General features: G+C 42.5%; 1 protein-coding gene across 1 annotated transcript; it reads right to left on the minus strand.

The window, feature by feature from the left end:
• Positions 1 to 1,459: 1,459 nt before the first annotated feature.
• On the minus strand, positions 1,460 to 13,636 carry cpxm1b (carboxypeptidase X (M14 family), member 1b). The gene is made up of 13 exons (XM_029770887.1): positions 13,107 to 13,636; positions 10,127 to 10,236; positions 9,817 to 9,956; positions 9,603 to 9,687; positions 8,746 to 8,899; positions 8,532 to 8,623; positions 7,520 to 7,643; positions 4,161 to 4,357; positions 3,828 to 4,016; positions 3,083 to 3,377; positions 2,792 to 2,931; positions 2,606 to 2,708; positions 1,460 to 2,423 (listed from the first exon to the last, which is right to left on the minus strand). Exons 1-13 carry the CDS (start codon positions 13,540 to 13,542, stop codon positions 2,119 to 2,121), a joined length of 2,370 nt encoding a protein of 789 aa, XP_029626747.1. The 5' UTR covers positions 13,543 to 13,636; the 3' UTR covers positions 1,460 to 2,118.
• Between the last annotated feature and the right edge of the window lie 7,876 nt (positions 13,637 to 21,512).

Here is a 21,512-nt window from a genome sequence, read left to right on the forward strand (position 1 = left end):
GATCGATAATGTCAAAGGTCGCACTGAAGTCTAACAAAACAGCCCCCACAATCTTTTTATCATCAATTTCTCTCATCCAATCATCAGTCATTTGTGTAAGTGCCGTGCTTGTTGAATGTCCTACTCTATAAGCATGCTGAAAGTTTGTTGTCAATTGGTTTACTGTAAAATAGCATTGTATCTGGTCAAACACACATTTTTTGCCAGAAGTTTACTAAGGGTTGGTAACAGGCTGATTGGTTGGCTATTTGAGCCAGTAAAGGGGGCTTTACTATTCTTAGGTAGCGGAATGACTTTTGCTTCCCACCAACACTGGGGGCACACACATTCTACTAGGCTTAAATAGAAAATATGGCAAATAATATTTTTTCACCTCTTCCACACTAACTTTACGGAATTCAGAATTACAATGCTTGTCTTTCATAATTTGGTCAGATATACTTGGATGTGTAGTGTCTGCATTTGTTGCTGGCATGTCATGCCTAAGTTTGCTATTCTTGCTAATCAGGGTGAGCTTCACACAGTGGACTTCCTTCTGGGGCACACTGGCTTAGTGCTAACAATATAAATCTGGTTCATAGGCACAGGATTACTGCATACAATAGCTGTAGGATCAGTAGAGGCATTCAGGGCAGTTAAAGGGACATAAATGAGGTTACATACATTGTGTCTACTGATGCCCCTGGTGTAATGTACATTTGCTGAAGCATTATGACAATTCTGCGTCACAATGGTAGGGATTCGCTGAGCTGGGCTTGAGTCATTGATAAGTCATTGTCTCAACGCAGCCTTATAGTGCTGTGAAAGGATCCAGGATCCCACATGATTTGGGTGGATCCCATCCTCCTTATAAAACCTGTTTTGTTACCAAAATGTATTGAAATCTAGTATGTGGGACTGTGGGTGCAATCCTTGGCCATACGAGTGAACCCACTGGGCACAGATGTCAATTCAACGTCTTTTCCACGTTGGTTCAACGTCATTTCCTGTGAATGACGTGGAAACAACGTTGATTCAACCAGTGTGTGCCCACTGGGTCTTTTTCTCATGCAAGGGTCTGGACACGGTGTACTGTAGAAGGGTATTGAGATAAACTTGGCTCATGTTTTTACTTTTACTTAAAAATGAATCGTGACCAACACGAAAACACAGCCTGGACAGGTAAAGGTTTGCTTTTGAAGTATTACATTAAGAATTTAGAAAAGTACATTTTTCCCAAGATTTTTTAAACATTTTGAGTGCATTTTCCCCACTGCTGCACATGATTCCTCATTGGCAGAAAAGCAGGCAGCTGTCGGTGGTGATGTGGGTGGGCGTTTCCGTGGCACTGGCCTGCGTCGTCCTATCCCTGATCACTACCCTGTGGTGTCGCTTTGTCAGCCGCAAACACCATGGAGGACGACGGCGGCAACAGGATATGCAACTCCATAGAAAACAAGACATGGGTTTGACTTTGGACTATTGGTGTTTATAAGTAAAGCTTTATTTGGGATCCATTCATAACATTGTCTCTTGGCTTGCAAGGACATCCAAATGCCAGCATTTAATTTTGGTAGTATAAAAATGAACCAAAGAAAGACAAACATTAAAAATCATATAATTTCATTTGAATAGATTTAAAATATCTCATGTAGAACTCTTATCAGTTCCAGACTGTAACAGCAGAGCTCTCGTCTCTATGACATGAGTCATTTTAGTCTCATTGAGTTTGGTCTGTAATTTGTGGCATGAATTTTACTTGAATAGTGGTATATCTACCCAACGGTGGATTTGAACAGCATCATGCCACTTGGTTTGTTGTTGTAAGTAACCTGAGTTCTTCAAGTGAAAATAATATTTTAATCCAAAATCACCTTGCAATTATTTGCTCTAATCTGATTCAAATATCTAAATACAATCTGGCCCTTTCTTCAGAAATAAATCACTAAACCATACCGGAAGTACAATGCATTTAACATTTACATATTTTTTTTGTATCTCAGTAGGCTATTCCTACAGAACTGCCCACATGGTGTAAACACTTCCAAACTGACTTAAACCAGGAACTTCCCCCAATTAAATACAACAACCCTCCAGACAAAGTGTGTTGTGATTGGTTCACCGAAGGCCGGGTCAACATCACGACCCCCGTGCCTTCCTGCTAGCAGCCGCACGCCTACTGTTGATGGCCTTGGTGCTGGCCCTCAGTTTTCTCAGACGCAGCTGTCGTAGCCTCAGCTGCAGGTCTTTGGGGAGCTTGCCCCCCTTGGCCAGGATCTCCTTCAGCCTCTGTTTGGGGGTCTTGGTGAGGCGGAAGTCACATATGGTGGGGTAATGCTCATACATCACACGGCACATACGTGTGGATGGGTTGTAGCCCTCGGCACTCACCGTGACCTCGTACTCGCCCGGGTTTAGCAGGCGCCAGTAGTCCCCGTCAACAACTGCAGTACAGGCAGGACACAAAATGGCTACTGGTTAGTTGTTGGCTTCTTTGGCCTACACCTTTCATAACATATTCATGCAGTGCCCTCTAAGTGCAATTTTACGACATCATTTTGAGGTTTTCTTCTTGAATCATTTCCTGATGTTAAAAAATGTGCATGTGAGGAGGGAGACAGCCCACCTGATCTAATATGGTGGTCGATGTCATCCACTTTGATTATGGCATCTGCAATGCCAGCCTCTGTGTCTTTGTCTCTGATCACACCCTTGAGTCCTCTGTGGACCTTCAATACAAAGCAAAAATCTAGAGATCAACAACACCATCATGCTGTGTTTAAACTGTACTAGACACTATTGGTGGACGGACCTGCTCCATGTAGATCAGTAAAGACTCTTTGTTGTTCTCCCACTCGATGGGCAGCTCACTGGCATGGGGGAACTTATCACAGGACAACTCCACTGTCACATCGAAGCAGTTGGTGTGTAGATAGCTGAAATCATTCATGCCTGGAATAGATTTCAGGCAAATAATCAAGAATGTAAATCTTAAAATGGTACTTGAAATGACAGTACAGTACCCTGCTTTTCAAAGACAATGATGAGATGAACAAGATCACAAAATGCATGACCGTGACCATAAAAGCGGTGGAATTCTCACTTCCTTGGACCGTGTGCCAGTTGGCTCCGTTGATGATGTTGTTGTAGCGTTGGAAGTTTTCATTGTGACAAGGCCGGCGGTCTGGATTCGACATGACCTGGTTGGTGCTGGCATAGACCGTGGCCAGCCAGCGGAAGAAACTATTGTCCGGTGTAGGGGTGTCATCGCGAGGTGCCCAGTCTTCAGTCCTGTCGAAGGGGTAGGTGACCACCAGTTCACCCCCGTGGAGGTTGGCACTTAATACGAACGGGATGTTCTGCATCCAGTTAATGACAGCACGCGTCTCTAAGGCCACCTATTGGATATAGGTCAATGCCACAGGAATAATGCATTCAAACAATATATTGAAGTACAACAATTGAAATGGTTTATATTCTATGTGTGATAGTTTTGACATATTCTCAAGGATATTGCTACATGACAAATCAAGAGCTTGGTTCTATAAGGTTACACAGTATCTGCATTTTTGTCAAAATTGAATTATTGACATAGCCTTGTTCTGTTCAATGTTCTTTACCTATATAGTACTCTAAATACGCCAATTCATGTTCAGTTCAAAAGAATACCATTCAAACCAATGAGGGTTCAGAACTTTAAAGCCAATTATCGCAGAATCATCTTTTTGCAGATAGATTTAAGAACATTTTCGCATTCTTGATTTTCCCTAATTCGCTAACACAATATCATAGAGCGGATACTATTTGGTGATTTGATGTATGCGTGTGAATTCTAAATGTCAACTTACGAAGGCGTCCTCTGAGGTATAGTACTCTGGTATGGGGATGTAGTGGTTGATGAGTTTGGACTTATCGTTATTTTGGAAGTCAAATTCAACAGCATCCCACATGACTTTGTTCAGGTCAGCAAAGTTGTGGTTCATGTCGATGCCCTGGTAGCTATAGCGACCGAGCGCCCACCCCGCCAACTCGGAACCCTGGGATGAGAGAAGGGTCAGAGGTCAACATGGGCCTCTTTGAATGGTTAAAGGATATTTGACCAGTAATGTTGAGCATAAAAAAATACTCTCAGTAATAACACTATAATATATTATATTACAACAAAACATGTTTTCTGAGACCTTCTTGAAGGCCATTTCATAACCATCGGGGTTCATGGATGGCAGCAAGTGGATGCGTGTCTCCTTGACCAGCCGGACGATGCGCTGGTTTCCCAGTTTGTACTCCTGACAGATATACTGCATCAGGTTGAGCAGCAGCTCCCTTCCCAGGGCTTCATTCCCATGCATGCCAGCCACATAGCGGAACTCTGGCTCGCCTGCAGAGGGAGACAAAGCACATGTGTAAACACAGCATAGCAGTGGCTACAAAAGTTGTGACCAATGATTTATATGTGCACTAGATGACTAATAGGTGGCGCTGTGTTGAAGCCACCTAGCCTCCATCTTGGCACTCCCCCAATGTTGTAATATATTTCCTACGGGGTAGTGCCAATATGGCCGACCAGTGGCTTCAAAGCCTCTCAATGGCCAAAACATAGCATCTGCAATCCAGGGTTTATATACAGTACATCATTGGTTGTGACCATTAGGTTAGAAGCCATTCTTCCATGCCGCTCTAGTTTACACTTATATAATCCACTGGCAGACGGTTCTGAAATCCAGCACATCCTCCCTAGATAGCTTTGTGGTTTTTGACCACTTCCCTTGAGCAACTTCCCATGAGTCAAGTAACAACGTTTCCGGGGGCGGGACCAAAGAGATATGGCTGAGTGTAAATTCAATCAACAGCATTTAAAACTGTGGCTTTTACTTGGCAAACATAACAAAACACTGGTGTGATTGGACTGAATCTAACAGGTCGGGTGCAGACTTAATCATTTATTTAAAAAATGATGATTTGGTTGGGAGATTACTCTCGGCTTTGGAGGAGCACAAGCCACGTCTGTTCCTATGCTCAAGGGGCTTCTGTAGGTTCCGAGTGCAATGTTCCTGGAATGTTTTTTTTAACCTCCCCTTTCTAATTCACACCACACAAACCACCCATTCAAATCATAGTTCGATAGATCCAAATAAGAAAATAAAAATCTCACATCTCATGACAACGATTAGAATTCTGTCCCTAGATGACCTATGAAGTCAACATTACTAACTGGATCTCCGAGATACTGTAAGACTAAAAAAAATATGCTTCCACTGAGCACAGACGGCAATTCAAAGTCTATTCCACGTTGGTTTAAAACTGTGTTCTCATAACACAGCAAGAATGGATATGGAATCCTGGAATTCTGGTTACTGTTCCGGTTGAAATAAGGCCCCTAGTCTTAACCACAGAATGAATGCATTGTTGATAGAAAACACCTGTCCAGAGAGTCTGATTGGCACAGGTCCTGACTGTGTCAAAGCATGTAAATCACAGACAGTACATTCTTTGGACAACAAGAACCTCAGACACCCTCCCATAAACTATTTACATTTCTGTCCTCTCCTTTCTGTTGATCTTGCCTGTATTTTTTTTCACAGCCATGAAATGAATTGTACGGTCAGTTTTTACAGTAACAGTGCATCATACCTAAAGCCTTGTGTCACAGCAAAACATTTTGGGTTTGATAAAATAGGACCCCCCAAAAGAAACAAAGCACATATCTATCACCATGAACCCACTGACTGTGAGATCACATTGTACATACTGGCACATGGGACGAAAAGGCAAAGGACTTTGCCAGTGGAACATTTAAACTAGTCTGGCTTATCCTCTGCCAATGGAATTGGAGGTTAACAACAAAATTAGGTCAAGTTGACAGACAAAAAAACATTCAAAGCTTTTTATTCTCTTAAAAAAACTATATTCTAAATTGTCATTTTAAGACTAGTCAGCCTGTTTGAAACGGCTTCTCCTTATATTCCAGTGCACAGGCTAACCAGTTCTCTGTCTATGGCATTCCTGACTCTCTCTCCCATTATGAGTTCTGGCGGCAAGGGGTATTAGTGGTTACCAGAGCTGGTAGCCCGGCTCAATGGGCGCCGAGCGTGGTCAATGAGTCCAAAGCAAACACTTTAGACAAGTCAGAGTGAACAAGGATTGACTCCAGTCTCTGAGAGCATACTGTACAAAGTACTATAGCAGTGGCACTGCAGATAAGTTCCAACCTGGACTTTACATAGTAAACGTAAATCCAGGACACTCCAATTAGTATATGCTACATTTGGTATGATATGTATTCATTTGTGGATGTCTGTCATCCTTTTCGTATGATATGTTACGAATTACAATTCATATGATACACTATATATACAAAAGTATGTGGACACACCTTCAAATTAGTGGATTCCGCTATTTCATCCACGCACGTTGCTGACAGGTGTATAAAATTGAGCACACATCCATGCAATCTTCATAGAGTGGTGTAAAGCTCGCCGCCATTGGACTCTTGAGCAGTGGAAATACGTTTCCTAGAGTGATGAATCACGCTTCACCATCTGGCAGATGAATCTGGGTTTGGCGGATGCCAGGAGAGCGCTACCCACCCCAATGCATAGTGCCAATTAAAGTTTGGTGGAGGAGGAATAATGGTCTGGTGCTGTTTTTCATGGTTCGGGCTAGGCAACCGTTTGGGGAAGGCCCTTTCCTGTTTCAGCATGATAATGCCCCCGTGCAAAAAGCGAGGTCCATACAGAAATGGTTTGTCGAGATCAGTGTGGAAGAACTTGACTGGCCTGCACAAAGCCCTGACCTCAACCCCATCGAACACCTTTGGGATGAATTGGAACGCTGATTGATAGCCAGGCCTAATCGCCCAACATCAGCACCCGACCTCGCTAATGATCTTCTGGCTGAAAGGAAGCAAGTCCCTGCAGCAATGTTCCAACATCTAGTGCAAAGCCTTCCCAGAAGAGTGGAGGCTGTTGTAGCAGCAAAGGGGGGGACCAACTCCATATTAATGGCCATGATTTTTGGAATGAGATGTTCGACGAGCAGGTGTCCACATACTTCTGGTCATGTAGTGTATGTTGTGAATTGCAATTCCTACAATATTTTATAAATTAGCAAAACGTATGACAGGTTACGAATTACAATTTGTTGTCGCTAATGTTAGCTAGGTGGCTAGTTGGCTAACACTAATGCTACGGGTTACATTTTAGGGTTAGGGGAAGGGTTAGCTAACATACATAAGTAGTTGCAAAGATGCTATAATGCAAAAGTTGTCCGTGATGAAATTTGAACACGCAACCTTTGGCTTGCTAGACATTCGCGTTATACACCCACCCACCCACCCATCCACCCCACTTTATTTTTGACATTTTTTTAAGTAACCTTCTGTCTTATGTAACCATACCAAACGTAACATATCATTATAATTTGAGTGTCCCTGATTTACATTTCATTTGTTACGTCTAGTCTATGAGGCCAGGCTGTAAGCTATGTAGCATTGCCTTATGCTAAAACTTCATAAAGGTGTAAGAGGCCTATGTCTACTCACCCAGCTCATGCTTTCCAGGGTGGTCGGAGATCTCCATGACGTACATCTTGAGACCCATGTGACTCTTCCCGATGCTGTAGATATGTGTAATGTCAGGGCAGGCCTCGGTCACTGATTTCATGAGCTGAGGAGGGACAGAGTTACGGTGTTGTCTGGTGGGCATTAGACTTCCATTCCTGTGGGACCCCCAGAGTATGCACATTTTTTGGGGGGGGGGAAATATATATTTTTGCATCCGGGGGGTCCACCAGGAATGGATTGAGTAAACACTGCCTTATGATGGTTAAGTGTGACTGAGAAGGAAGCATCAGTATGCACAGTACAGTTTTTCTACCGTACAACTGGATACATAGTCTTGGTTTAGTTTGCTGAGCACATGGGGAGAGTGCGGTATGTGTGGACACGAGCCTAATGTTACATCGTACCGGTCAGACTCACCTCAAGCTCTTTACTGAGCGGTAGTGGCAGTGTAGTGAGGAGAAGAAAAACCCCTAATAATATTTGTTTTTCGGTGAGACTGAGGGAGGGAGCTCCAACCAGAAACCCTCTGCTTCCAGGACAGATACAGTCAAGCGCCAGAGAGTAGATTGAAGTGAGTAAGTTTCTTGCTAACTGTTGCATGCCATGTCCCTGCTGCTATGTTTATAATGCACAACATCACAAAATCTGAGCCAGCGTAGGATTTATTTTAATGAGAAATTGTATTATTTTCTAAGTCACTGTTGTGTAGTTCTAAAATATGGTGAATCAGTTGTTTGGAATTTTAATGATAATTCTCTCAGACACACGCAACCCATTCGAAACCTCTCGCGACCCAAATTTAGGTTTTGATATTCTTATTGGTCAAATATTTGTTAATTGTTGGAAGAGAACAGGAAGTAGTTGAGTTGATGTATGGCTGTGAAGGTGGTCAGTTCACTATCAAATCTGCTCTACCATAATTCTAAAGAACCCCTAAAACTACACCAGTAGCCTATGGGTGAGTGCTGAAGGTCTCCACTTCAGGCCTTACTTTCCTCATCTCCTTGTAGTTGTGGTGTCTGAAGTCCAGCTTGTCTTGGGTGCCTTGCTCCGTCTGCTGCCAAGCGTAGATGTTGTTGGGATCTACAGGAGGGGAAAGACGCAACATAATGGAAATGCAATAACATTTGAATGTCGTTGAGGTTATGATTCCTGTGTCTTAATCTAGTGTTGGGAGGATGTTGTGATGATGTTGGTGGACAAACCTGGCAGGGTACAGCCCAGAACCTCAGCTCTCAGACAGATAGTTCCGTTCTCGTACCAGCTCTGTGGATTGATGCGGATGTAGCGCGCCACTGTTGCCGACTCGTTAAATAGGGCCAACGCTGGAGTTTCAGTATCCTGGTTCCCCTCAAATACCTACAGTACAGGAAAACGCCAATAGTGGAGATAAGTCATGCTCCATGAAGAGATGACTTCATATTCAATGAAGTGTTTATTTCTTGTTTCTCGAATTGCAGACTGCATCTTTAATAGATTATACAATAACTTCCAATTTTGCAGTTTCCGTCTCTCTGCCAGTCACATTTTCAAACCAGTGCCACAGACTGGTAACTAGATGGTGCAATCTGCCACAGTGTGCCCATGGAGAGTAAGGCTTGTGGGTTGGCAAGGTTGGCACAGTTGGCAAGGTTGGCACAGTGGAGTCAGCTTTGGCCAGGGCAAACTGTCAGCGCCATGGTCAGCTTGCCAACAGACAGTGGAATGTCATTGGTCAATGATGTCAGAGCACTGTAGATATGAATACCTCACTGGACCACATAATGATTTATTGTAATTTTTTTGTTGTAATTTTTTTAATTTCACCTTTATTTAACTAGGCAAGTCAGTTAAGAACAAATTCTTATTTGCAATGACGGCCTACCCCGGCCAAATCCAGGCGACGCTGGGCCAATTGTGCGCCGCCCTATGGGACTCCCAATCCCGGCCGGATGTGATACAGCAACTTGACAATTGGGTAATGAGGAATCAAATAGTATTGCTATTCAAGATATGAAAATGGGAAGAAGGCAATAGATTATGGTTACTACATATCATATTTTAATGTATTGAATCAACTCACTGCCTCTTTAGTCCCATTCATAGCTGGCTGCCAGACCAGGGTATCATTACTGAACTGGACCTTGTAGGTGAGTATGAAGTCCCAACTGTTAGGAAAGACAGGGGCAACTAATTAGCAATGTCCATACGACATTTACAATGCATACAATTCATTGCTATGGCTACATCACTGCACAATGGGGGCTTGGTGAACATGTGCCGTGACCTCCACTGACCTCCAGATTGAGCTGCGTCCCTGCAGGATGACCCCGGTGAAGCGCGTGGGTCTCCGGGCATCCACCTCCAGCCACTGTTTCTTATCCTCATACTGGGCGCACCACGCCCCATCATAGATGTCCCCGTCCTCAATACCCGACTACCCAGACAGCCAGATTTTATTTACAAAGTGCATTTTACAAATCTAAACACAAGCTGTAGAGGTGGTTACCACAGAATAATGCATGGAGAAAATGGTAAGAATGGCAGTAACATTTGTTGTGTTTGCTAACAGTGGTGAGAGACCTGTAGACTAGTTCTTGGTCTCACCTGGATGTTGAGTCGACCGCGGTGAGGTCCGAGTCCCCGGCGCTTGTAGGACGAGGCCCGCAGCTGTGTGTCCTTCACCCTCAGAGACTCCAGCCCCAGCGGAGGGCACTCTGACAGTCACGTAAGGAGAACAAGGTCACAGAGGAGAACAAGGTCACACACACACACACAAGTCAAATATTGACTTGCAGAGAAGAAATGGATCTAACGTGTAAGAAAGCTGTCCATGAACATGACATGACATGTCCATGGGAATTACAAGTTGAATTGAATGCCTTGACAGGAGCGGTAGGAGAAGGGAGATTGAGAGACTGCCCACTGGGCACAGATGTCAATTCAACATCTATTCCAAGTTGGTGGAAACAACGTTGATTCAACCAGTGAGTGTCCAGTGGGTGCATACATGCGCAATTCTCTAAGGTATTTGAGCATGAAAGAGAGTGAGAGGGGAAAGTCATGAAGAGATGCAGAAGGGTTCGCAAGAAAGAGAGCAGAAGCGTGCAGGAAAGAGAGACTTCCTGTGTTTCCATGTGAGGAGCAGACAGGCGCTCATTGTCTGAGGAGCTACGCCTGGTCGACTGGTCCTCTAAACACTAGTTCCTGTGTTAGGGCTGTGAGTGGTCTCTCTTAAAACCCTAATACCCTTTTGCCTTAGAGGCCTGCAGGATCTCTCCACGGGGGTCATTGCTCTGCTCCAAGAGCTAATTGTTTAAAACGACTCAAAACTTTGTTGACAGTAGTCTGCCAAGTAAAGTAGCCAACTGATCTACTGAACTAGTGAAGTGATGCCAAAGACATTAACCTCATGTCAACAATGGTTTAGTCGTTTTAATGAAAATGGTGTTTTTACTCCGATACTATTTGTGTTAGGAGAATTGGCAAACATAAGGACTCAATGATTTCTTAGAGCCATCCTATTTAGAGCATAGGAAACATCGTATAAGCTTTATGCATTAAATCATGTCCAACCTCAACAATTTGTATAGTTTCTTCAGAGACAATTTTCAGAATGCAGTTTAGATATTACAGCAAACTATCCAGTGGCCTTTGGGGTTACTCATCACCATTTTACCAGTACATTAGTCATGGTGAAAAACAGCTTGGCAGATCAGCCAACCTACAACATGAATATTTAAAACATTAGACTCCCTTTTTCTGAGGAAAAACTGGGGAAACTCATAACTTCCCCCTGCTTTGGGGCCTCACGGTCCCCCTGCTTTGGGGCCTTACGGTCCCTCTGCCTCATTACACACAAACTTCCTACTCGGCTCGGCTCCTTATTCAAGGTATATCTCTCCATCTGGCCCCTGTAATTCCAGTTCTCTTTCCGTCACATTACCGACCAGATCAGGGGCACCAGCAGACCCCCCCCCCGCCATAGGGAGGGGCTTCCATGCAGCTCTGAGCAGTAATGAGAGAGAGGGAGAGTGCGAGAAAGAGAGAGAGAGAGGATGGGCAGGAAATACTACAGAAGACTAGGGTCAGTTGCTGGAGAACAAATGCAAAAGCACAACAACTATTTAAGCAAGGGAATGTTTTGTTTTGCTCTACTACAGCCAGTACCGTAGCTACTCTGTCATCAAGCAATGCTGTCATTGCCAGTTGTCTATCATTTCTGCATTTCAAAGTTGAAGTGAAAATGTACCATGCGTTGTGCACGGTAAGGAAAAAGAGCGCCGCACAGTATACAGTATGTTGTCTATTAGGCATCTACCCATTCTCATACTGTACATGTCACTCAGGGAAGTTCCCCATACATACGTCCCACTGGCTTCACTGGCAGCGAAGGGCGCCCAATGATTTTGGGTTTGCTTTTTTTAACAACCTTGGGCTTGCGCTTCTTAGGTAGGACTTTGGGTTTCTTGGCCTTCTTCCATATCTTTTTAGGCTTCTTTACTGCCTTTACACTCCTGGTGGACCACTTGGCTACAAAAGGCAAACCATCTCATCAACATAAGATAAGGACTATACAACACATTCTCAGGCTTTGCAGATATGGTATCTTGGTACTGAACGTAGACAGCTGACTCAGCCAGTTTAACTCAGGGTTTTCTGATGGTCTGCGTCTACAAGACAGCTGGTTCCCATTACAACCTGATAACCCCCAAGCTAAACACTTGTAGAACCAACCCCCTGGACTTGGTTTCCAAGACCACAGCAATGCAGCATAGCTATAACAACACCCTGTTACTCGTGTTTTCCCTGCCTTGCGCTCCACCGTTGTTATTTATCCCATTCGTTTGCAATGTGTGTTTTCAGAGTTGTTTGTTGATGGACATGGTCTAAATGATTTCAATGTAAGTAATTAAAGATAAAAATGTAGATGCTTTTTAACCAATAGGCTGTGCCCAAGGCCGAAATACCGCATTTGGGGCCCTGGGGAAAACCTTTTTTTGGAGGGGAAATGGCTAATTCCCTATATTTCAACACATTTTGACATGGGGCAGAGAGAAACATGTGCAGTTTTATAATGCTATTATACACATTTTTGCTATGAGGCTGAGAGATAATTTTGCAGTTGTAAAGCTAATTTCCTGCAATTTTACACTTTTTGCCATGGGACAGAGAGAAATGTGTTGTTTTTAAAGCTCATCTCATACTATTCTTCATATTTTGCTATGAGGATGAGAGAAAACGTTGCAATTTTAAAGCAAACGTCCTGCAATTCTACACACGTTGGCACTGAAGGTTGGAGCCCCGGGGCACGTGCCCTGCAAGCCTGCTCTGTAATCTGGCCCTGGCTGTGTCTTTTTCCAGACATATCACACATTTACTTGATGCACAAGTGAGATGTCAGATATCTGCCCAAAAATGACACTTGAAAGACACATGAGATCATTTAAAAATGTCTGTAATATCTACAACAATGTCTAGCCTACGTCTATAATAACACATCACATAACGCATCACATTGTTTCAATATTTAACTTAGCAGTTGACCTGCATTTTACATCAGCAAATACATTTCAATGCTGCTCACCTAATTCGAGTGGTTCATCCTCAGGTTCTTTGTTCCATACTCTTTTTTCCACTTTCTTGTCGATACCCTCATTTAAGTCTTCTGTGTTGAAACTATAGTTAGCGGTGGTGGTCGTTCTCGGTGGTCTAGTAGTCGTTGCCAGTACCTTTGAAGTCGTTGTAGATGTCAACCTTACCTCTGGTGCGTTGGTGCTTTTATTGCTCTGGGTTGTATTTGGTTTAGTTGTAGAATCTCGTTTCTCAGTCGGAGTAACAGTTGTAGTTTTAATATAATCCACAGACCTCACTGTAGTTGTGCCATTGCCAGATGAAACGAGACCATGTGATCCACATATCAAACACGACAAAACAAAGGTAAAGTACAGGGCTTGTGCCATAACTGTCCCTTCAGACATTCCGGGTGAATATTGACAATTTAAACGTCCCCCACTCCACATGAAGGTCCACCCATAGACTTACATAATACGGGTCCCGTGCACAATCCGTTGCGCGTGCAGAAGTAACCGGACCGCTGCCCATAAATGTTCTGTGTCCCGAACGTTTAGAAAAGCTTCACAATAAGAGCCCTCGTTTGACAGTTTTAAAAGGTACACGTGTAAAAGATATCATCACAAGGCTGTAGTTATTATTAAAGGAGGGAACTGTAAACTATGTCTTGGTCAGTCCTACTGAATAATCTGTCTGTCCAACAGTCTACTTTCTGAACCATAGCTCCACAATTATTTTCAAATTATTAAAACGGTTCTAGTTATTTGCAATATAATTTTACACTAAGGATGCTAATGAGCTTTTAATTTGATAGAAAAAAGCAGAAGCTGCTTCAGCTTTTGCTTGATGTGCTTGTGATTACAAAACAGAACAAAGTAACGCTGAAGTCCCAAATATTGATGGGGATGTGCTTCCATCTAGTGGGTAAAGTTGAGTATTTACAACCACCAAATTCAACAATTACTTTCAGTTTGAATATAGAAGATAAACGTAGAACATTGCTTCACTTGCTCAGACTGAGCATGCAGGGACTGGCATGGCAATGATTGCTAAAACCTATTAAGTTAATACAATTATAAAGTGTGCATTTATTGTCTATGTTTTGGTAGGGATATCTAAAGAGAGCTGGGACAAATGTCAGATGTATTAAAGGCAATGTTGCATTGCTCAGCAAGTATAGGACATTTGTCACAAACTGGTGATAAAAGCACCTAGAAATGCTAAATAAAAGGCTTACTGTCTTACTTGTCATTTAACTGTAAAATTGTACATGGAATCCATATGGGTTGTTTATTGTGATCATCGAATAATTAACATCTTAGGGCCATGATTTAAAATGATGTTCTGTAAACGGGATAAAATGTGGTAAGGAAGATACTCACTAGATGGCGCCAGTGACCAGATTTTGAGCTGAACATTTGGAGCGCCAAAGTATAGACCAAGTAATATTTTTTTTGCTATTATTGACATTTGAAATTGTCTTGTCTGCTTAATGTATTATATTCATAATAAGTAACAAAGCTTTTGGTAGCTGTCTTCTCTAATTTATCTACATTTTGTGGAATGATGAAATATAATTGTCATCAGTGATTGATTACCGTTTTGATAAATGATTGGGGTAGGAAATAATTATTAGACTTTTAAATCTTTTTTTTTTTTTAAACATGGTGGGCATATATGATGCAACCTATGTTATTTCTTGGTGGATAACATTTTACACCAGCCTTACTATTGTACTGCAGTAACTCACTTTACTTAATGGAACATTCTTTCACAGCTCTCCTTTAATTTTATTTCTCTCTGTCAACCTGTAAGGATTTATAAATGGATGTTTCTGCATTATGCATTGAAGTTTTGTTAGGACAATGTTCATTTGCCCCAACACTTGAGGTTACTTTCCAGTCCTCCCTAAGTTATGCATGCTATATTCAAATGAGTCACGTTGCAGGTTTTCCAGTGTACACTCAGGTTCCGCCCCACTTACTCTCTTCTGGGAAAATGAATTCTCACATGCAGGTATTTGGACCTCTGTTAGTTGGATCTCGTCCCCAACATCCTGCTGTGTCCTTTTAGACCTGGTGTAGTAGTGTTTTGGCCTTTTACTTTGAAACACTGGACCCAAGCAATGAATTTGATCATATTACTCCAGTGCTAGCCTCCCTAGACTGGCTTCCTGTTAAGGCAAGGGCTGATTTCAAGGTTTTACTGCTAACCTACAAAGCATTACATGGGCTTGCTCCTACCTATCTTTCCGATTTGGTCCTGCCGTACATACCTACACGTACGCTACGGTCACAAGACGCAGGCCTCCTAATTGTCCCTAGAATTTCAAAGCAAACAGCTGGAGGTAGGGCTTTCTCCTATAGAGCTCAATTTTTATGGAATGGTCTGCCTACCCATGTGAGAGACGCAGACTCGGTCTCAACCTTTAAGTCTTTACTGAAGACTCATCTCTTCAGTAGGTCCTATGATTGAGTGTAGTCTGGCCCAGGAGTGTGAAGGTGAACGGAAAGGCTCTGGAGCAACGAGCCACCCTTGCTGTCTCTGCCTGGCCGGTTCCCCTCTCTCCACTGGGATTCTCTGCCTCTAACCCTATTACGGGGGCTGAGTCACTGGCTTACTGGTGTTCTTCCATGCCGTCCCTAGGAGGGGTGCGTCACTTGAGTGGGTTGAGTCACTGACGTGGTCTTCCTGTCTGGGTTGGTGCCCCCCCTTGGGTTGTGCCATGGCGGAGATCTTTGTGGACTATACTCGGCCTTGTCTCAGGATGGTAAGTTGGTGGGTGAAGATATCCCTCTAGTGGTGTTGGGGCTGTGCTTTGGCAAAGTGGGTGGGGTTATATCCTGCCTGTTTGGCCCTGTCCGGGGGTATCATCGGATGGGGCCACAGTGTCTCCTGACCCCTCCTGTCTCAGCCTCCAGTATTTATGCTGCAGTAGTTTATGTGTCGGGGGGCTAGGGTCAGTCTGTTATATCTGGAGTATTTCTCCTGTCTTATCCGGTGTCCTGTTTGAATTTAAGTATGCTCTCTCTAATTCTCTCTTTCTCTCTTTCTTTCTTTCTTTCTCTCTCTCGGAGGACCTGAGCCCTAGGACCATGCCTCAGGACTACCTGGCATGATGACTCCTTGCTGTCCCCAGTCCACCTGGCCGTGCTGCTGCTCCAGTTTCAACTGTTCTGCCTGCGGCTATGGAACCCTGACCTGTTCACCGGACGTGCTACCTGTCCCAGACCTGCTGTTTTCAACTCTCTAGAGACAGCAGGAGCGGTAGAGATACTCTCAATGATCGCCTATGAAAAGCCAACTGACATTTACTCCTGAGGTGCTGACCTGTTGCACCCTTGACAACCACTGCGATTATTATTATTTGACCATGCTGGTCATTTATGAACATTTGAACATCTTGGCCATGTTCTGCTATAATCTCCACCCGGGACAGCCAGAAGAGGACTGGCCACCCCTCATAGCCTGGTTCCTCTCTAGGTTATTTCCTAGGTTTTGGCCTTTCTATGGAGTTTTTCCTAGCCACCGTGCTTCTAAACCTGCATTGCTTGCTGTTTGGGGTTTTAGGCTGGGTTTCTGTCCAGCACTTTGATATATCAGCTGATGTAAGAAGGGCTATATAAATACATTTGATTTGATATGAGAGCATGCCCAGAGACATCACATAACAGAAATTGGGAATGCTGCTGAATTTTTGTGACTTGACCAAATATACTGTATGTTTTATTGTAATGTGCAACTTTAACACATTTTCATATTTATCTTATACAAACGCATACAAAAATGTACATGCACACTTAATTCAGCACATGCACGTGCCAAAGAAGAGTGAGCAACTAGTCGTATTCCAGCTCTTAAGCTAGTCAAGAAATATAGGCCTGGTGTCAATAAAATCCCCATGATGTAATAATGTGACCAATATATGTCTAGCATCTTATCCCTGACTTCATTGGTAGTTAAACACGGCAGAACATTGTGTGTTATTGTTGGGATAGGCAGGCCAGTTTTTGAGATCGCAAGGTTTTGTGCATGTGTAGCAGAAAAAGGCAGGAAGCACCCAGTTGTATTGGTCCCAGTGGACTGATTTGAACATAATAGTTGTTTTGAATGTAGCACCAACATTTAAATTGCTAATTATAATCGGATTTAACAAATAAATAAAATATGACCTTCCCACCTTTCATTTTTTACTGCGGAAAAGTTTTTCTGTTGTAAATCTAAGCAGTGGTAGAATATTTGATAGTGCTCGCTCAGTCTTAGTGTTCCTTTGGATGTTGTTCGGATTTTGTTTAGTGGCCTTTTTCTCAGACTCTTCATCTATACCGTTGAAGACATTTGGCTCTAACATGTAAGAGTCTATCAATGAACAATTAGTATGTTCATAAAACAAACCACTGAGCACACACTGGTTGAATCAACATTGTCTCCACGTCAATTCAAGGAAATTACAGTGCCATCAGAAAGTATTCAGACCCCTTGACTTTTACCACATTTTGTTACGTTACAGCCTTTTTCTAAAATGGATTAAAAAAATCAAAAATCCTCAGCAATCTATACACAATACTCCATAATGACAAAGTGAAAACAGGTTTTAAGAAATTTTGTAAATGTATTAAAATTAAAGAACAGAAATACCTTATTTACATAAGTATACAGACCCTTCGCTATGAGACTCGAAATTGAGCTCAGGTGCATCCTGTTTACATTGATCATCCTTGATGTTTATACAACTTGAGTGGAGTCCACCTCTGGTAAATTCAATTGATTGGACATGATTTGGAAAGGCACACAATTGTCTATACAAGGTCCCACAATTGACAGTGCATGTCAGAGCAAAAACCAAGCCATGAGGTCGAAGGAATTGTCCGTAGAGCTCAGAGACAGGATTATGTCGATGCACAGATCTGGGAAAGGGTACCAACAATGTTTTGCAGCATTGAAGGTCCCAAGAACACAGTGACCTCCATCATTCTTAAATGGAAGAAGTTTGGAACCACCAAGACTCTTCTTAGAGCTGGCTGCCCGGCCAAACTGAGCAATCGGGGAGAAGGGCCTTGGTCAGGGAGGTAACCAAGAACCCCATGGTCACTCTGACAGAGCTCTAGAGTTCCTCTGTGGGTATGGAAGAACCTTCCAGAAGGACAACCATCTCTGCAGGCACCTAAAGACTCTCAGACCATGAGAAAAGATTCTCTGGTCTGATGAAACCAAGATTAAACTCTTTGGCCTGAATGCCAAGCGTCACGTCTGGAGGAAACCTGGCACCATCCCTACGGTGAAGGATGGTGGTGGCAGCATCATGCTGTGGGGATGTTTTTCAGCGGCAGGGTTTGGGAGACTAGTCATGATTAAGGGGAAAGATCAACGGAACAAAGTACAGAGAGATCCTTGATGAAAACCTGCTCAGGACCTCAGACTGGGGTGAAGGTTCACCTTCCAACAGGACAACGACGCTAAGCACACAGCCAAGACAATGCAGGAGTAGATTCGTTACAAGTCTCTGAATGTCCTTTAGTGGCCCAGCCAGAGCCCGGACTTGAACACGATCTAACATCTCTGGAGAGACCTGAAAATAGTTGTGCAGCAAAGCTCCCAATCCAACCTGACAGAGCTTGAGAGGATCTACAGAAAATAATTGGAGAAACTCCCCAAATACAGGTGTGCCAAGATTGTAGTGTCACACCGAAGAAGACTCTACGCTGTAATCGCTGCCAAAGGGGCTTCAACAAAGTACTGAGTAAAGGGTCTGAATACTTACAGTTGAAGTCGGAAGTTTACATACAATTATGTTGGAGTCATTAAAACTAGTTTTTCAACCACTCTACAAAGTTCTTGTTAAGAAACTATAGTTTTGGCAAGTCGGTTAGGACATCTACTTTGTGCATGACACAAGTAATCTTTCCAACAATTGTTTACAGACAGATTATTTCACTTATAATTCACTGTATCACAATTCCAGTGGGTCAGAAGCTTACATACACTAAGTTGACTGTGCCTTTAAACAGCTTGGAAAATTCCTGAAAATGATGTCATGGCTTTAGAAGCTTCTGATAGGCTAATTGACATTATTTGAGTCAATTAGTGGTGTACCTGTGGATGTATTTCAAGGCCTACCTTTAAACTCAGTGCCTCTTTGCTTGACATCATGGGAAAAACAAAAGAAATCAGCCAAGACCTCAGAAAAAAAATTGTAGACCGCCACATGTCTGTTTCATCCTTGGGAGCAATTTCCAAATGCCTGAAGCTACCATGTTCATCTGTACAAATAATAGTACGCAAGTATAAACACCATGTCACCACGCAGCCGTCATACCGCTCAGGAAGGAGACGCATTCTGTCTCCTAGAAATGAACATACTTTGGTGCGAAAAGTTCAAATCAATCCCAGAACAACAGCAAAGGACCTTGTGAAGATGCTGGAGGAAACAGGTACAAAAGTATCTATATCCACAGTAAAACGAGTCCTATATCGACATAACCTGAAAGCCCGCTCAGCAAGGAAGAAGCCACTGCTCCAAAACCGCCATAAAAAAAGCCAGACTACGGTTTGCAACTGCACATGGGGACAAAGATCGTACTTTTTGGAGAAATGTCCTCTGGTCTGATGAAACAAAAATATAACTGTTTGGCCATAATGACCATTGTTATGTTTGGAGGAAAAAGGGGGAGGCTTGCAAGCCGAAGAACACCATCCCAACGGTGAAGCACGGGGGTAGCAGCATCATGTTGTGGTGGTGCTTTGCTGCAGGAGTGACTGGTGCACTTCACAAAATAGATGGCTTCATGAGGAAATCAAATTATGTGGATATATTGAAGCAACCTCTCAAGACAAATGGACAATGACCCCAAGCATACTTCCAAAGTTGTGGCAAAATGGCTTAAGGACAACAAAGTCAAGGTATTGGAGTGGCCATCACAAAACCCTGACCTCAATCCTATAGAAAATGTGTGGGCAGAACTGAAAAAGTGTGTGCGAGCAAAGAGGCCTACAAACTTGACTCAGTTACACCAGCTCTGTCAGGAGGAATGGGCCAAAATTCACACAACTTATTGTGGGAAGCTTGTGGAAGGCTACCTGATACATTTGACCCAAATGAAAACATTTTAAGGGCAATGCTACCAAATACTAATTGACTGTATGCAAATTTCTGACCCACTGGGAATGTGGTGAAAGAAATGAAAGCTGAAATAAATCATTCTCTCTACTATTATTCTGACATTTCACATTCTTAAAATAAAGTGGTGATCCTATACTTTAAAGATTTTGAGTTTTAATCACTTAATAATTCACAACCAAAATTGATATCAATGAAACAGTAATTCATAGGTCTACCCTTAATTGTTACTATCCTCCCTCCTCATGAGGGTGAGACATTACAAAATATCTTCAACATATGTGGGTTTTTGGTAACAGAATTACAAGGCTCAAGTCAATGTTTCTTAAACTTACAGAAGGCAGAACATTTTATCCTAAACTAAATATAAGTATTGATATTAGTTGGCAGAAGTCTTTACTTCAATATTATTGTGTTTTGATGTATTTCTAATACCCTTTAAAACTTTTTCTGGTAGATGTTGTCTAAGACACGTTTTCCATCTGTTTGATCAGAAATCAAAGCCTTTGCTTATTCCTAATATTTAGGATGAAAAATTATATACAGTGCCTTCAGAAAGTATTTACACCCCTTTACTTTTCCCAAATGTTGTTGTGTAAAGCTAGAATTTAACATTTTTATTGTGTCATTGATCTACCCCATAATGTCAAAGTAGAATTTTGTTTGTAGAACATTTTAGAAATTAATAAATAATTACAATCTGAAATGTCTTGAGTCAGTAAGTATTCAACGCCTTTGTTATGGCAAGTCTAAATAAGTTCAGTAGTAAAAATGTGCTTAATTCAACACAAGTTGTTTGGACTCATTCCGTGTTCCATAATAATGATTAATATAATTTTTGAATCACTACCCCATCTCTGTACCCCTCACATACAATTATCTGTAAGGTCCCTCAATTGAGTAGTGAATTTGAAGCACAGATTCAACAACAAAGTTTTCAAATGCCTCGCAAAGAAGGGCACCGATTGGTAGATGTATAAAAAAATAGCAGACATTGAATATCCCTTTGAGCATGGTGAAGTTATAAATTAGGCTTTGGATGGTGTATCAGAGGGGAAGGAAACTGCTCAGGGATTTCACCATGAGGTCAATGGCAACTTTAAAACAGTTAGAGTTTAACGGCTGTGACAGGAGAACTGAGGATGGATCAACAACAGTGTAGTTACTCCACAATACTAACCTAAATGACAGAGTGAAAAGTAGGAAGCCTGTACAGAATAAAAACATTCCAAAACATGCATCCTGTTTGCAACAAGGCACTAAAGTAATACTACAAAAAAATGTGGCAAAGTCCTGAATACA

Source organism: Salmo trutta, chromosome 13, assembly GCF_901001165.1.
Source record: "Salmo trutta chromosome 13, fSalTru1.1, whole genome shotgun sequence".
NCBI classification, from domain to species: domain Eukaryota; kingdom Metazoa; phylum Chordata; class Actinopteri; order Salmoniformes; family Salmonidae; genus Salmo; species Salmo trutta.

Bases quoted from the DNA above. Each gene is read 5' to 3' on its own strand.
- cpxm1b (XM_029770887.1), bottom strand. From the start codon at position 13,542: ATGTGGAGTGGGGGACGTTTAAATTGTCAATATTCACCCGGAATGTCT. The intron at 4,017-4,160 runs GTCTCAGAAAAC...CTCTCATCCCAG, and splicing joins ATGAAATGGCCTTCAAGAAG to GGTTCCGAGTTGGCGGGGTG. The intron at 3,378-3,827 runs GTAAGTTGACAT...TATATCCAATAG, and splicing joins ATACCTCAGAGGACGCCTTC to GTGGCCTTAGAGACGCGTGC.